Source organism: Macrobrachium rosenbergii, chromosome 19 (assembly GCF_040412425.1).
Source record: "Macrobrachium rosenbergii isolate ZJJX-2024 chromosome 19, ASM4041242v1, whole genome shotgun sequence".
Classification (NCBI taxonomy): Eukaryota; Metazoa; Arthropoda; class Malacostraca; order Decapoda; family Palaemonidae; genus Macrobrachium; species Macrobrachium rosenbergii.
The window spans coordinates 37874358-37892499 of NC_089759.1; the positions used below are offsets into that span (position 1 = coordinate 37874358).

General features: G+C 39.2%; 1 protein-coding gene across 2 annotated transcripts in view; it reads left to right on the forward strand.

The window, feature by feature from the left end:
- Positions 1-18142, forward strand: part of LOC136848862 (atrial natriuretic peptide receptor 1-like) — a 454893-nt gene that overhangs the window by 355527 nt on the left and 81224 nt on the right. For both annotated transcript variants that reach the window (XM_067121689.1, XM_067121690.1), the window contains exons 12-16: positions 3266-3331; positions 6201-6278; positions 10054-10233; positions 11134-11299; positions 11896-12051. In XM_067121689.1, the coding sequence (XP_066977790.1) occupies positions 3266-3331; positions 6201-6278; positions 10054-10233; positions 11134-11299; positions 11896-12051 (646 nt within the window). The remainder of the gene's footprint in view (positions 1-3265; positions 3332-6200; positions 6279-10053; positions 10234-11133; positions 11300-11895; positions 12052-18142) is intronic.

Below are 18142 nucleotides of genomic sequence, written 5' to 3' on the forward strand. Positions count from 1 at the left end.
ACAATTGTGTTTAAAATATTCTAATGAAAAGCTTTCCAACTAGAAGCGGGGGAAAGGGCCCTTTGAAAGAGTCGCAACCGAATTCATCTTCAAATTATAAAAGCAACAACTGTAAAAATTGGCACCTAACCTTGTAAAAGTCTTTTTTATTTTTAATAATAAATTATACAAGCAGGTTGATGGTATGGCTATGGGCTCGCACCCCGGGTCTATGTTCTCGAATATCCTTATGTGCTCCCTTGAGGAGCGCATGCTGGAAGAATGCCCTCTCAGCTACCATCCTCTTTTTTTTTATTATGGACGGTATGTTGACGACACCTTTGCCCTCTTCAGAAGAGAGGATGACTCGGAGACCTTTTTGGAATTCGCTAACTCCTGCCACCCCATCAGTATGCCGATGGAACTGACTCAAGATCGGTACAAGTTGGGAACTGATCGGTCCTCTTGATGCTAAGATATTGTAGAGAGTGTCAGCCGCCAGGGTGAGAGTAGGTAGTGAGTGTATTAGACACAGAGAAAAAGTAACTGAAATGCACCAAATAAAACAAAGAAACAGGCGTGTGTACTACTTCTGTTTAGAAAGAAATAAAGGCCCTTTTTATCTTGTGACAAGCATCGTTGTCTGTACCGCTCCGCTATAAAAACAAATGTCGTGCTCTAACGTGAGCAAAATCCACACAGGTTTTGTATGTTATTCGAAATAGTCACTAAACATTGCATGACATTCATCGTTGGGTAGCGAACGATAAAGGGGCTAAAGATAATCCTCATGAATCCATTTGAATGCATTATGTTAGATTTGAATGTATTATGTTAAATTAATTCATGCATGCTGAACTGTATATCAGTACTCTTTATTCACCTGAATCGAAATTTTGGCTCCCAGTTATAAGCGCTTTGTGTGGAGTTAATTCTTTTAATTTGGCCACTTCAGCCGCAATTTCCCACACTCGCCTCGGTATAGGAGACCATGATAGATCTTTTACTTTTCTTTTTTTAAACTGATTTTTCCTTTTACATATTTCTTTCAAATTCATTCTTTTTATTTCGAATGGATCTCTTTGCATTTGATGCTTTCTGTTGTCAGTTTATTTCCTTCAAAAAATGATAAAAACTCTTTCCTCCCATTCTCACTCGTTCGACCCAACCGAATTTAAACACATTCGAGCGAGCGAGTGTGAGCAAAGAAGTTAGGAAAATGTTGTGTAACGACAACAAAGTCGCTATTTTGAGCCGTGAAGGCAGACCAACGACAGCAATACCAGACTCCGGTATCAAGAATTCAGTTGACCTTGTAGATTAACAAGTCAGCGTTCCTATTCGCGCAAATACTCGATTAGTTAGCTTTCATGTGTGCTCCCTTGCAGATGAGGATCTTATTTTTATCGCTGATGAATCAAATAAGCGTGACCTCCACTCTTACGGGATGAAAACTGTAGGTTTAATTGTATTGTATCAGTAAATTCAGGCTCACAGTTAGTAGTATTTTTTCACCAGTTGATATTTGGTATGGCCAAGAGCGCTACAGTATCAGCAATTTTGTTCACTCTATAAATGAAAGTCTGAATGATAAATTATTGTCCCGATATGACTCTTTCCACACTCCAAGTAATCAAGTTCCGCTTATAAGTATAAATTATTAGACAAGGTTCCAAACATATACATAAGGCGGTCAGAAGACTACTGAATGATTGCTCTGACTAATGCGTATAGTTTGAATGGTCGATATTTTTTATTTTTATTGGGGGGTCAGTTCTCAAAATTACGTAAAATATTTTTTTTACAGTTTTGTCTAATAACGAGAGAACCAACACCAAAACAATATCATACCTTCCAAATCTCTGGTTTTCAAATCATTCCCACCATTCTGAGGGCTTTGATGTCGAATGTGTGTTAATTCTCCTATAATGAAAATAATCAGTTATCAAAGAAATAATTAGGATGACGCCAGTAAATTTAACTCACGTATAAAGAAATCGTTACGATTGGCGAAACGGAAAAAGACATCACAACACGACTAGAAATCGAGATAAATATCCTGTAAGAACAAGGGAACACCAGTGAACTGTTTCAGCATGCACAAAATCATTCGCATGTAGAAGACGGCGCTTTATCATATGTCACGCAACGTGTGGGACGAGGCTCGATCATGATAGCGGCCTGTGACTTTGAAAATGGTGTGCTTGGAACGCTTAGTAATAGATGAAATATAAAATTTACTCACAACACTCTGTGCAGTATGTTTCAACGTAACTCGTGGAAGTGGTCTGGTTGGGATCTATCTACTTAGAACGGCTCCTTGATTCCGGCTTACGCTAAAATAAATTCCTTTGAACTGAAGCGTGAACGCTGTCGTCTCCTTTCTGCTTGAAACGACGGGGCAAGAGACGTCAGGACTGCCTTCTCTCTCTCTCTCTCTCTCTCTCTCTCTCTCTCTCTCTCTCTCTCTCTCTCCCTTGGCTAATGTACACGGTAACCCTCAGTTCTCAGTGACTCTGATGTACACCTGCATTGTCACAAGGAAACGTTGCGTCATCCTGGTCAACTGGGACAGTTTGGAAATATCTTGATAACCCAAATTACGTAAAACCTCTGAGAAAATAATAATTAGCACGCTTTCAAAAACATTCACTAAAATCTCACAGAAGCATTGTTTCGTCAAACTAAACTTATATATGCAAATAATGTATATAAACTCAATATTTTTGAACAACAGGGAAAATTCAAGCAGCCATCTATTCTCGAAACTGCAACAGAGAAGGTTACTAATGGAACTATAAAAAAAATAATAATCGCATGAATGGCACTTTACTAGGATGTAATGAATTTAACGAACGTAATACTTTCTAGCCATCCGCAGTCCAATTTGTCAAGGACAATAAACTCCACATTAACTATTAAGGTTCACCTTGGGGCCAGGAATTCTGCAAAGTCAATATTCTGTAACCAATAAAAATCACCTTATTAAAAATTCCAAATTGCATGCTATGGCGATATGTTTATAAAGTCAGAAGTAGCAAAAACTCTTGCGGTTAGAAATCTGACCAGAAGGAGTGAGAAGCCTTTCACTTCCGAGTTTCCTTTTATCTTGTTCCGTGGCTCAGAATAATAAATTGAATATGTATATAAATTGAAGTAGAAATGAAAGCAACTGCTGTTATCTAAAGAGTGCTGTGACGTCCTTGAGTACATCTAGGCTCAAAATTTGACCAGTCCAACAATATACTTTCAATTCTTCTATACGATCATTTTTCTCTCTTTCCAGAGTAACGCCTCCGTGGATTCATTGGTAGACAACAGACAAGTTTTCATCAGAACGGGAAGGTATAAGGTAAAATCATATGTTATTTCTACATTTGCCCTATTTTTAGTATGAAAAGTTTTCATAACAGATAACTGTATACCCATTCAATGTACGTGAATACGCTTGTAAATGCGTTTTCAGAACTCTCTTAGTCATATTATCTCACATTTTTACCTGCTGTAAACACTTTCAAACTTTTTTTTTACTAGCAACTATAATTTCCCTTCACTATCTACATTGCACATTGTATCATCCGACAACTTTTGCTATCAGCATTCCACATGCAACTCCTTCTTTCGTCTCTCGACTCGCCTAATTTTCCTTACGTCCCATATCTCATCTTACTAGTCTCTCTCTCTCTCTCTCTCTCTCTCTCTCTCTCTCTCTCTCTCTCTCTCTCTTTTACCCAGAAGAGTCCCATTTCCATATTCCAGATTCGTTATCATTAAGGTGAAACTCGACCGAAATCAATTCCAAAGGAAAGGCTCCTAATAGCGTAGACTTAGCAGGCGTTCTCATTGAATTTCGCGAACCATAATAATTCTCCGAACGACTTCGTGGAGCGGACGACGATTTTATCACAAAAAGTCGAGAAATTTCAGTTCCTCGTGAGGAATTTATGTTTCTAGCTTACCATCAAAGTGATGAGTGCAGCATTCCCTGTATTTATGTATGCAAATAAACTTTCGCAACATTATCCAGTTCATACACCTGTACAGAAAGGAGTAGAATGGAACGGAATGTAGAGTTTAGGCCAAAGACCAAGCACTGGGACCTATGAGGTCATTCAACGCTGGAAGTGAAATTGAGGGTAGGCAGGTTTGAAAGGTGTAACACGAGGAAAACATCTCAGTTGCACTGTGAAATAATTGTTAGGAGAGGGTGGATAGGCCTAGCAAGATGGAAGAAAGATAATGTGAATGGAGGGACAGTAAAAGGAATGAAAGGGGTTGCAGCTAGGGGCCGAAGGGACGCTGCAAAGAACCTTTAGTAATGCCTACAGTTCATCGCGTGAGGTGCACCGACGACACTAACCCCCTACGGGGGACCTCCACGAAAGCCTCATCGTACTGTGGCAATACCTGTATCTTGCGCGCTCGGGATTCCTGAATGTAAAAGTTGAGTATACCTTAGTTTAACCAGGCCGCTGAGCTGATTAACAGCTCTCCTAGGGCTGGCCCGAAGGATTAGACTTATTTGACGTGGCCAAGAACCAATTGGTTACCTAGCAACGGGACCTACAGCTTATTGTGGATTCCGAACCACATTATAGCGAGAAATGAATTTCTATCACCTGAAATAAATTCCTCTAATTCTTCATTGGCCGGTCGGAGACTGGAACTCGGGCCTAGCAGAGTGCTAGCCGAGAACTCTACCGACTCGTCCAAAGAGGGATTTTTCCTGAATGTAACTCTTTCACCCTTCTATCCAGTCACTTCTAAGCTTTCCTCTTCTGTGGTGACACTCTATTTTATCCAGGTATTACGAGGAGTGCCCAGCAGTTTCACGAGGCTCAAGTCAATTTCAGACGGGGACCAATTACATAAAGCTCAAAGGCTGGGCTGAGAGTTCTGCTTTAAATGGGCCAAGGGATATGGTAATTGATCCCAGTAAAGTGAAAGCTGCACAATATCATAACGTTCAGGGCGAAGAGTTGATTTGGGGCCTGGTGTTATCAGACTGACGTAAACTGAGCGTCTTTAATGCTGTCTAATGAGTTTTATAAATTCCAAGAAATTCTGTATATACTAAATATTAACAAGTTGGAGCAAGGTGGCGTATGTTTTTCAGAAATGATAACGGGATCGATTCAGATACCTGATGTTTTCCAGAAATAATAATGGGTTCAGATAAGATACCTGATGTTTTCCAGAAATGATAATGGGTTCGATTAAGATACCTCATGTTTTCCGGAAATAATAACCGGTTCGATTAAGATACCTCATGTTTTCCAGAAATAATAACGGGTTCGATTAAGATACGTAATGTTTTCCGGAAATAATAATGGGTTCGATTAAGATACCTAATGTTTTCCGGAAACAATAACGGGTTCGATTAAGATACCTAATGTTTTCCAGAAATAATAATGGGTTCAGTTAAGACACCTAATGTTTTCCAGAAATAATAACGGGTACGATTAAGATGCTTAATGTTTTCCAGAAATAATAACGAGTTCGATTAAGATACCTTATGTTTTCCAGAAATAATAACGGGTCCGATTAAGATACCTAATGTTTTCCCGAAATAATAACTAGTTCGATTGGGATACCTGATGTTTTCCAGAAAGAATAATGGATTCGGTCAAGATACCTAAAGTTTTCCAGAAATAATAATAGGTTCGATTAAGATACCTAATCTTTTCCAGAAATGACGACGGATTCGACTAAGATAGCGAATGTTTTCCAGAAACGATAACGAGTTGGAATAGGATAGCGAATATTTTCTTGAAATGATAACGAATTCGAAGGAGATAGCGAATTTTCCAGAAATTTTTGTCTTTTTCTTTCCTTAAATTATTATTTTTATTTTTTATTTTTACGAGTCTTCGGCAGTTTCATTATTCTCACCAATCAAATAAAAAGTCAAAACCTAACTAACTCTAAAATAAGCTCCCATATTAGAAATGATTTCTTCTGCACTGAAGTTCTATTGAATCTCCCGTACTCTGCTCCCACTCTAATCATGCGATGACAGTCGCCATGTTATTAAGTGGTTACCTTGTAACCCCACAGTGTTCAGACAAGAAAACTGATTGATGTCCGCTGTGATACCAAACGTTCAGTTAAACTATACGTATAGCTTAAATTACCCTGCACCGCCTATTAGTTAGACAATGATTTCCCCTTGAGATTCATCGAGTAAACATTAAAATGTAATAATAAAACTCTTCTTTCAGGGTGTGACTGTGGCAATTAAGAGGCTTTACAAAGAGAGGATTGAAGTCGACAGACCAACCTTGATACAGCTGAAAAGGGTAAGTGGAGACTTCCAAGTAAAGAAAATATATCTCATATTTTTCCTTCTAAAAGCATTAATTTGTTGGGTGCTCTGTTTGGTTGCACATTACTCCCTATTTACGTGACCTGTAGTTTATCTTTTAATTGGTCCTTCAGACTAATTCCTATCACAGCAAGTGTTTCCACGAACACATTGGTCAGTTTCTGTTACACGTTCAGAATTCAAGACATTCATTCTAGTCAAAGTTGAATTCTCAAGCTGACAAAATCTTTTTAGGTATAGTTTGTGTCCGTTTAGCAACGCGGATCATACTACACTCGTGAACAATCTCAATTCCCTATGCAATTTCATCCAGATATCATTACTTGATTTGCCCTAAATTGGTTTTATAAAATCTGCTGGACATCATTGTTCCTAAGAACCTGAAAAATCCAGCCACATTAATTGTTTTCTCTATCTCATTATATTGCATCCATTTGTGCATATTATGTCTTCATTACTTCTGTGTTTCTAGGATTTGTTGTGAGTTCCATTTTTCTTGAGATAAGATTAATTTGATTTAGGGTATTTTGCTGACTAAAACAGCATCATCTGAATCTCCTATATCTGTCAAGTTTCCATCGTTACTATCATTACTCCAATCTAATCCTCTTCCATATCCGACCACATATCGTTATATATTATAAAACATAGGAGGTCAAACAGCAAGGGTAAAGAACATTACCTTGTTACACTCCATTAATTACTGCACATTCACTTGGCCAGACCCCATCAACATAGCTTTGTATTTATTTCTTTCATTGGTGACTTCTGTTTACTTTGCATTGGTCTGTAGACATTGTCAAATGCCTTCTCATAATCGACAAAAGTCATCAGACGGTGATTTTTAAATTCTATACATGACTGCTCTGTGTCTTAGCACTACTATTTGATCTGTGAAGTTCCTGTCTTCTCTAAAGCCATTTTGTTTATCTAAAATATGTTATCAGTTTCTTTCCCCAGTGCCTCTATATTTACGACTTTCAGGTACATTTTTTTTATGCGTTTACTATGATTTCCAGTTGCGAATCATCAGGCTTTGTTTTCTCATTCCATATTCTGCAAAACAATCGAGTTGGCATCCGAGGAGTCGCTTCAGTTCCGGCTCAAATCATCTCTTCTCAGACCCCAGTCTAACTTTTCTTTCCATCTCCTTAGTTTCTTTATATTTGATCCCTCTTCAAAAACTGCGAATTCATTCATATTCGAATTATCTCCCTTAATTCCCTAATTCATGACCTCAGAAATGACCCGCCCAGCTTTGTGTTCCTTCTTCGGCCGAAAATAGGGTTATTTCATCCCTCCTTTTGATAAGTATTCTTGTTTTGCTCTTCACCCATCAGTTTTTCTTCAAAAATTCTGTGGCTTACTCAAACACCAAACACTCCTTGTATACACGATATTGTCAAAAAAATTTTACTCAACATCACATAGAAAATATTGTTATATATCAAGAACCCTTTTATCCACTACTAAAACCTAGGATGAACTTCTTTAAATGTAAAATTAATGATGAAAAAATCAGCCCCTTTTTTAACTGAATTATAATGTTAGTATGCAGCAAATATCTACATATCCTTTAGTGACATATCCAGCACCAGGAATGGAGTCTGCTATATAGGCTTCTTATCTAACTTTCCTGCAGCCATACATAAGGAAGTTACCACGGATCCTTCTTTCTTTTTTTTTTGTTATTATGTTTATCGCCTTTGAATGACAGAGATATATCGTGACAACGTCACAGGAGTTTCTTCCTGTCACTAGTTGCCTAGAAAAGACGAACGGACTTGTTGCGAATCGTGCTTCGCTCCTCATCATATCACTTCTCAGTAAACATATTATGAGGTTGCTGTGTGAGCCTGCGTTACGGTGCTATCACTTAACATTGCAGATTTCAAAGGAGTACCAGCAGTGTTGCAGGTGCTATTTATACTGTATATTGTGCTTTGTATTATGTGCATGGTCTCTCCACCTCCCAAGGTGGCCAAGAAGTGCATACGCTTCAGAAGCTGGAAATTGTCAGGAGAATCGAGACCAGCTGGTTTATGGCTCGTATCATGGCTAAGAAGACTGTGTCGTTGCAGACTCTAAGGCGCCTGAGGATTGCCTGTTTTGGTCCAAAATTTGACATGGGCTCTCCAACAAGATGACTTATGATGAGGCCATGGATGCTTCCGAGAATGGAAAAGCAGAATTCCAGCAGACTTTGAAAGACTTGATAAAAAAAGGAAGCCCTTTGCTTTGAGCCAAATCTACAACACTGATGAATCTGGCCTATTCTATCACTCCTTGCCCACTAACACTTTGGATGATGTGAGGGGGAAAGAATCCACCCAGCCAAAAAACTTTTGAAGCAACAGGTGCCTGCTTTGTTGAGCAAATGCTTCTGGTAGCCATCACTGGAAATCAGTCATAGTTGAGCATGAAGAGCAACCCCATATCCTCCATGGGTTGATGGATAATCTCTCGGTGATTTGGTAACATTCTGAAAAGGTTTGGGCAACCACAAAGAGCACTTCTAATTGGTTCCATAACCACTTTTGTCAGGAGGTTATTCATCATCAGGCACAGACCCAGATGGCCAGATATGACAAAAGTCATATCTGGCCTCATCAAGGGAATAAATTTGTTTCAGTTCATGAAGAATCACATGACTCAAGTTATTTGAATTATCTACGTTCACAGTGATACAGTCAAACTGGGTCTATTGCAGTACCCTGTACGTAAGTTTTTCCAAGTAACAAGTAATGCTGTACTGGAAGCACTAAGGCCACAGTATATGCCAGTAACTGATGATCATCACTGGAAAGAAATAGCAGTAACATTTTTGAGAAATGTTATTTTCCAAATTGTATTGTACTCTATGTACTAATGACTGTTGCTGACGCCTAGTGTTTTACTCTGATGGATGTAGTTGCATGTGCCCAAAACAGTGATAGCACAGTTTTCAATGACTTAAATATGGAAGGTCATTTCTTTGAGACATTAATGTATTCCACAGCCTTGTGAAATAGCGAATGCTGCAATGTAAGTGCCCATTCTATCTCATAGACGATGAAGCTTTTCTATTAAAGCCCCCTCTAATAAACCCTATGCACAGAAGGACCTAGATTACGCCAAAAAGGTATTCAACTATAGGCTAAGCAGAGCCAGGAAAACAGTGGACTGCTCTTTTGGAATGTTAGCTATGAAATTTGGGGTACTTACATCAGCAATAGAGACAAACAGTAAAGTATACGAAACAGTAGTTAAAAGTATCTGTGTGTTTCGTAATTCCATTCAGCATGAAAATAGCTTCAGCTCTCTTGGTACTGTTTTTGCCTCCTAATATGACTGCATAAGTTACTAATATTATGATCGTACCTGTATATCTGAACGTCAGTTTTATCAACCCATGCAGTGCTTACGCAATATATATTCTGGCATTGATCAGAATGAAATGAAAAATAAAGTTTTAATCTTATTCCGATATGCTGCAGTTACCAACTGGTTCACATTACTTACTAAACCTAAATCACTATTTTCTCTCTCCCTCTCCTTCTTCCCCTTTCTCACAGTGGGGACTTTACAATGTATTTGGAAATTTTGACGTTTTGGATATCCTAACCACAATCAGTTTGTTAATGACGTTTTCAAATTATTTCCACGAAACTGCTTTTTGTTCACTTTGAGTTGATTGGTTTTATATGTTTATTTTATATTTGACTTGTGTACTATTTATTACATGTGGATTTGTTCATCGGTTGTTTCAGTTGAAAGACTTGCAGTTCGACCACCTGGTGCACTTCATTGGCGTGTGTCTGGAACCCAAACCGTACTGCGCCGTCTTTACAGAATACTGTCCCAAAGGATCTCTGCAAGACATCCTAGAGAACGACGATGTCCAGCTGGATTCCATGTTCAAGATGTCCTTAATGCACGACATAGTTAAGGTAGGTTTTGGGCCTCTTTCTCAGTCTAAAATGCAAGCGAAGACAAGTTTGGGGGCTCTTTCTCAGTCTAAAATGCAAGTGAAGATAAGTTTTGGGGCTCTTTCTCAGTCTAAAATGCAAGTGAAGACAAGTTTGGGGGCTCTTTCTCAGCCTAAAATGCAAGTGAAGACAAGTTTTGGGGCTCTTTCTCAGTCTAAATGCAAGTGAAGTCAAGTTTTGGGGCTCTTTCTCAGTCTAAATGCAAGTGAAGTCAAGTTTTGGGCTCTTTCTCAGTCTAAATGCAAGTGAAGTCAAGTTTTGGGGCTCTTTCTCAGTCTAAAATGCCATTGAAGACAAATTTTGGGGCTCTTTCTCAGTCTAAATGCAAGTGAAGTCAAGTTTTGGGGCTCTTTCTCAGTCTAAAATGCACGTGAAGACAAATTTTGGGGCTCTTTCTCAGTCTAAATGCAAGTGAAGACAAGTTTTGGGGTCTCTCTCAGTCTAAAATGCAATTGAAGACAAGTTTGGGGCTCTTTCTCAGTCTAAAACGCAAGTGAAGACAAGTGTTGAAAACACTGAGCGTACGCTGCTCTCTCTCTCTCTCTCTCTCTCTCTCTCTCTCTCTCTCTCTCTGCCCCAGTTTTTCCCTCTGTACCATTAACTTATCCTTGGTCCTTTGACGTATAAACAATTCATCTTCATTACCGACAATGACTCGGGACTGTAAACTGATAACACAGCCTCATTCCATGAACCTTTCTTTCCCCGTCTCATATGAAAAGAATACCTTATATTCGTTTATGACTAATGACGTTGTAACTCTCTCTCTCTCTCTCTCTCTCTCTCTCTCTCTCTCTCTCTCTCTCTCTCTCTCTCTCCGTCTTTCAAAACCGGCATTAACCTTCTTTTTTTTTTCTGCAGGGAATGGCATTCCTCCATTCCAGCGAGATTCGAACGCATGGGAACCTGAAATCCAGCAACTGTGTCGTCGATTCCAGATTTGTCCTGAAGATCACTGATTTCGGTCTCCATATGCTGGACGAAAGGGACAAGAACTATAATCCAGATTCCTACGCATATTGGAGAAGTGAGTTCTTTTATGAGTCTAGAGCTGCTGCCGAATTGTTAGTTCTGATCACAGTCACCACTTACACCAGAGCTTTACGCGGGCATGACGGCCAACGCAGTGATATGTGAACTTTGTAGTTTCCCAGTATTTTTTGAGAGGTTTTAATCTGAGAACCTTTAGGTCCGAAATAGAAAAATAAATTAGGAAAAACGATGATATAGCGCCTAACATCATAACCACCGCTCCTCCAAACTTGGGGCGGGTTGAGAAGTTCTCATTTCGTGTCCCAAATTAGATTTCAAGGTATTAGTGGGAATGTATACGACGCGAGAATGTAGCAGTTGAGCGTGTGGCCATTGTATCCACATAATTAGGATGAATATAACCAGTATAGTATATTTATAAGTCTGTTTATGTATAAATATCAGTACTCACACACACACACATATATATGCGTTAGTGTTAGTATCCTTCATATGTGCTAGCTTCGGTGTCTTTCATAAAGAAATTGTCTGCTGGAACTGAAACTTTAATTTTTCAACCTGTAACTATTTTTGATATAATGCTAAATACATAGATCTTAGCGTATCTGAAATAAGTTCATCTCTCTGAAGGAAGGCTGTGGACTGCTCCAGAGATCCTGAGGAGCGCGAACCCGCCTCCCGAAGGATCCCAGAAGGCGGACGTCTACTCCTTCGCCATTATCGTCCACGAAATCATCTACAGGTTGGGCGTCTTCTACGTCAAGAACGAAGACCTGTCGCCTCAGCGTGAGTACTCGGCTCTTAGTACTTTCTAGTTCCTCTTTGGACTGGTCGATAGCGTTCTCGGCCAGCACTGTTCTGGGTCCGCGTTCGATGAAGAATTAGGGGAATTTATTTCTTTCGATAGAAATTCATTTCTCGCTATAATGTGGTTCGGATTCCACAATGAAGTGTAGGTGCCGTTGCTAGGTAACCAGTTGGTTCTTAGCCACGTAAAATAGGTCTAGCCCTTCGGGGCAGCCCTAGGAGAGCTGTTAATCAGCTCAGTGGTCTGGTTAAACTAAGGTATACTTAACCTAGTGCGTTCTTCGCTGACTAGTTCCTTGCTGGGTGAGCGGGTTCCGTTCTCAGCTACCACTCTGTTGGTCGCGAGTTCGAATCTCCGACCGGCCAGTGAAGAACAAGAGGAAATTGTTTCTGGTGACAGAAATTCATTTCTCGCTATAATGTGGTTCGGATTCCACAATAAGATGTAGGTCCCGTTGCTAGGTAACCAATTGGATCTTAGCTACGCAAAAGTAAATCTAATCCTTCGGGCCAGCCCTAGGAGAGCTGTTAATCAGCTCAGTGGTCTGGGTAAACTAAGATATACTTACTTTTTTCTTCGCTGACTGTCCGATTCACCGTGAATCGGGTGTTGTTACCAACGCCCGAAAATGTTTACCTGAGGGCATGAGGCCGTATCATTGGTACGGTTCAGCTCCTTCTACGTAATATGTTCAACGCCACAGGGCACTTCTTGATATTTCTAACATTTTCTAAGGAACACTCAAAACAGCTGCGAACTTCAAAATGACGCCTTATTTAGAATGATACGATTGTATACCATTTAAACAAAATGGAATTATACGCACCCAAGATGAAATTTATCGCCTAAATGCGTTTCGGGCAACTTTGGCCAAATTTTGTACCATGTAACCAACAGTGGTGGCCAGACAGGAGTAAGGCACTTTCATGCATATATATAAAATCATCAATAAGAACACAGGTCTCTTTAGCCCCGCACTGTTGCAGAGAAAATCCACAGGTCACTATTCGAAGTTTGACTACGTAATATCACAAAGTATCCAAGCTAGAAATTTCAGAAGAACGAGAACGCTAGAAATTTGTATTATGTGGGTGAAACGGTTCATTGAGGAGTAATAAAATGCCTTTAAATCTGTAGAAAGTGAGTTAAAACCTATTGCTTTATAAGAGTGATTTCACGACGGTCATATGAAAAATAAAAAATGAGTACATGGTCAGCGATAGATCAAATTTTAACAGCTATTCTGATAACTAATCGATTTTTTATCATTTTCATCAGTAAAATTTTAACATTTATTCTTATAACTATTCCAGCTTTGCCAATTTTTCATTGCTCTTTAAGATTTTAGTATAAAAACTTTCTATTCGATATTTTTAGTTTTTCAACCGTAAAGGATAAACTTACATGTTAAATCGACCACAGTACATTCATATACTAACACTGACGCGTGGCTAGAAGGAAGATTCAGTAAACAGATCAACTGTTTCCTGTCAGAGTGGAGACTTATCATACCCTAGTTTTACAGTTATTCGTTTCGGCCGGTCGGTCACTAGGAAATAATTAGGAGGAAACGGCATAAAAAACAAAATTAGCTATTACACCACATTTTGAACCGGAACTAAATATAGTCTTGAAGAAAGAGTATTGAGATGCCTGACTGCGATATATTTGGAACTCCACCCACTTTTTAGCCTTTTACTTTACCTCCGTTCCAGCCTTCTCTTTTTTTATCTTGCTGTCCAGCTGAATGGCTGGAAGTGCCCAGTGCTTGGATTTATAGCCAGATTTTCTTGAGTCGAGTCGAAATTTCACAGAATTCGGCTCTGATTCTCAGGCCATTCGGGAACATTTCTTGTCATTCAGTCGATAAACAAATCAATAACGACATAAAAAGCCATTTGACACTCACACACACACTAACACATATATATATATATATATATATATATATATATATATATATATATATATATATATATATATATATATATGTGTGTGTGTGTGTGTCTTATATATGGAAATGAGCGCGCTAACAAATTGCTGGCTGAGACGTGTAGCATGCAGTTTACCTAAAAAAAGAATTATAATTTCAAATAAATGTCCCTTAAACAAGAATGACCAAAGAAACGCAATCCACCCCGAGTTCGCATTTATTTCTCATATACAGAAAACATTAACTGTGTCGCCATCAAGAAAACGCACCCACATTGAAGACTGAGAGAAAAAAAGGAACGGTATTCGGACAGAATGGGTCTTTCTATAAAAACAAAATAGAAAGTTCTGCCGCATTTTGAAGACCTACTCCATGAGACGGTCGTCAGCTGTTAGTGACAGCATTCTTTATTGGACTCACAACTGGAGAGGCTAACGGGGCTCTGATAAAATAAGCCATTGAGGCTGAAACGGGACTAAAGGATGATCCACATTCCGAAAGAGTTTACTGGGCAGCACTGGGGTGATGCGTTGTGAAATAAGTACGAGTGAAATAACAGTCATCACGCACGAAGAAGTGAAAACCATAAGAAAAAACGAATGATAATGAACTGTTGTGGGTTTATGATGTTTCCCGTAGATGCCGAAGAGTACTGGAGAAGATACTGTGACTTACAAAGATAATTATGAAGAATGAGATGCTTTAATAACATCTTATAAAGACATTGATTAAACACTAAAGATAAATGAGCACAAAATTGCCTAGCGTAGCCTCTTTCTGTCGTCCACTTTATCTACCTATTTATCTCTTCATCTATCGAAGGATCAGATTACCTGTCCCTGTATTCAGGTATCTGTCCATCTAAGTATCGATTAGATATAATAGCTGGCACTTTCGCGCACCCTCAAAGCCTTAAGTTAAGTTAAGTATACCTTAGTTCACCCAGACCACTGAGCTGATTAACAGCTCTCCTAGGGCTGGCCCGAAGGATTAGACTTATTTCACGTGGCTAAGAACCAATTGCTTACCTAGCAACGGGACCTACAGCTCATTGCGGAACCCGAACCACATTATAGAGAGAAATGAATTTCTATCACCAGAAATAAATTCCTGTAATTCTTCATTGGCCCTCAAAGCCGTAGCCTTTCATACGAAGGCTCAACACTTCAGTCCACGAATCCGTAACGCTTCTCCTAATTGGAAGCGTCATCCAATTTGCATTACAGCACAGGTGAAATTAATGACAAGTTTCATAGAACAGTGTCCTTGGTGGCAGATGGAATTTCATAAGGGCGAATCCTTCAGCGCAGAATTACTGAGGCAAGTGTTGAGCCCATTACAGCGGATGTGTTTGTCTGTCATTTCGCAGAAGGTAAGAGCAAATTGAGTGGGGTGTTCTTGGATGTAGATGAATCTTAAAAGGTCACGATTGATGATTTGGAGATCATAAGCACCCGGCTTCAGAAGCACAAACTGGTCGTTGTATTTTGCTACTGATCATGTGTAAGAAAAAACGTGGTCGGCAAAAGTAAGTATATATATATATATATATATATATATATATATATATATATATATATATATATATATATATATATATATATATATATATATATATATATATATATATATGACCTGCTGATAAGTCTAAGAAAAAGGTTCAGATGTGAGATATGAAAGAAAGTGAACGTTACTTTTTTCCTGCTAATTTTAGTATATTGGTTTGTTTGAGACTAATGTGTCCTTTGTATTGAATTTTAAAGTGTAATTTCGTTTCCTAATTCATGAAGCATACCTTTATCCACGGGAAGTTTTCTATAGCACAAGACTACTACCAATTTTGTGAACAGATCATTCTATTCCAGATTGCTCGTCTAAAAATGCTTGCGATAACCTTATTATGAATAGTGTATATATATATGTATATATACACATATATATGTATATGTAGACTCTATTGGTCAATTTTTAACAAACACACATGGAATTGTAATAACCACAATGCCGTCTTAACTTCTCGAATTCTTTGCGATTTTTTTTTTGGATCTTATGGCCTTGTAGTGACCAAGAGTATCCAAAAAGCGCGAAGAATTCGAGAAGTTGAAAGGGCATTGTGGCTTTAACAATTACACACACACACACACACACACACACACACACACACACATATATATATATATATATATATATATATATATATATATATATATATATATATATATATATATATATATATATATATATATGTATGTATATGTATACACTAGGTGACCAACCCGATGCTGCTCTGGAAAACTTTGAATGACAGGCTATGGGTAGGGGATGGAAGAGGGAAGGTGGAGGGGGGAGGGGAAGGGGAAGGGAGGGAGAAAGGAAAGGGGAGGGGATGGGATATGGAGGGGAAGGGGAGAAGGAAGGGAAAGGGGAGGGGAGGAAAAAGAAGAGAAGAGGGGTGGGTGAGGTTCACTTGTTCACTCTTCGCAATGAGACGTTAACAAATCATACTGACGAGGAAATGTTTTTGCAAGGTCGGGTGAAGGGACGAAGAGAGAGAAATATTTATAGCTTTTGAACAGCTTTCTTTCTTTGCACCGGAGCCAGCTGAAGCCTGCAGACTCAGACATGCTTTTACGGGATACTTTCGTATGACGACGACACAGAGAGATCAGAGAATATCGAACAACACGCTCGATCTAACCGAGAACTACATGCTTTGATGGGTTGCTCTCCTCAAGTGACTGGAGCAACAACCTTTAAAAAAGGGGCGTTAACTTGAATGATTAAGGAAGAAGAGAGGAAGGCAAGGAATTAAGCACTCTAGACAGGGGTGTTCCTAGGCAATTTGGGTCCCGGGGGGCACAGTCCAATTTGGGGTCCCTCTTATGGGGTAGGAGGCGAGTGAAGCGAGCCAAAGCAGCTGGGGGGTTGGGGGGGGGGAATTTTTAGAATATGAGCAATTGTAGGATCATTTTAAAGGCACCTGTAAATGCAAATTTCAGAAATTTAGCTTGTCCTGTCATAGCAGTAATGGTTAAATTTCGCATTTTGGCCCCCCCCCTCACTTTGGGGCCCGGGGCGCGATTTCAAACAGCAACCCTCTCCCCCCCCTCAGGAACGCCACTGATATACTGTATATATCATGTTTATTTAAAGCACAACAAAACATTTCAGAGGAGATGTAGTAAATGTTGCCATCAGCAGCAGTACTAGTTGCAATGCTAAAAATAGCAACAACAACACTGATCCTCAACACAAAAACATATGCATGATGTGTTGAAAAATATTTTGTATCAATTTCAGTTTCAATTAGATTCCGACGCAGATAAAAACAACATTCATTTTCCTGATGAATCTGAAATTGGTTGTAATACGTTTTGATTACACAAATCAAAAACAGATAAGGATGGTGTAAGAAGGATTGAGACACACGCACATTTAGGAAGTGGCAGCAACATTCAGGGAATCGCTCGGTTTTTCTTCTTCTTCCACCACACTTCCCGGTCGATGTGGGCTGTTCACAAAACTACGCAGAAAAACTCGTTTAACAAAAAAAGTAAAATTTCTGGCTGTGTCCTTTCACTTCTCACCCTCATGAGATGAAACATTACGAAAAAAAAAAAAAGGCAAAATAAACATCCAGCATTCCTTACGATGAATTTGACGAGCAAGACCCTTGGCGCATGGGCCACAGGACCTCACGGCGTGAGGCTGAAGTGGCGAGGTCTGGAGGCACACAGTGTTGGTTCGGCGGTGGGTGAGTTTGCTAGTGGTGTCTTCCGCTGCCGCTGTTCGCTGCCTCAGTGTCAAACAAAGGCACGTTCTCTTCGTTCCTGTATTCAGATACAGTTCAAAGACTACTCTTTGTATTCGTGTGTTCTTGTGCGTGTGTCCTAATCGAGTCACCTGTTCATACGATACCCAAGTATCAATATTCAAAACTATTATGCAACGTGGGTCAAGTAAAATGATCAGCATTAAAAGTGATGCCTCTTTAAGACTGAGTCTCGGCCAGAATGTTATTCCATATTCGGTCAGTGTTATTCATTTCTTTTGAAATCGGAAATCTTAATCCTGTGATAAAATCCCCGCATGTGTATAATAAATTCTTAAAGAATAGAGGAAGCTTCGAAGTGGTC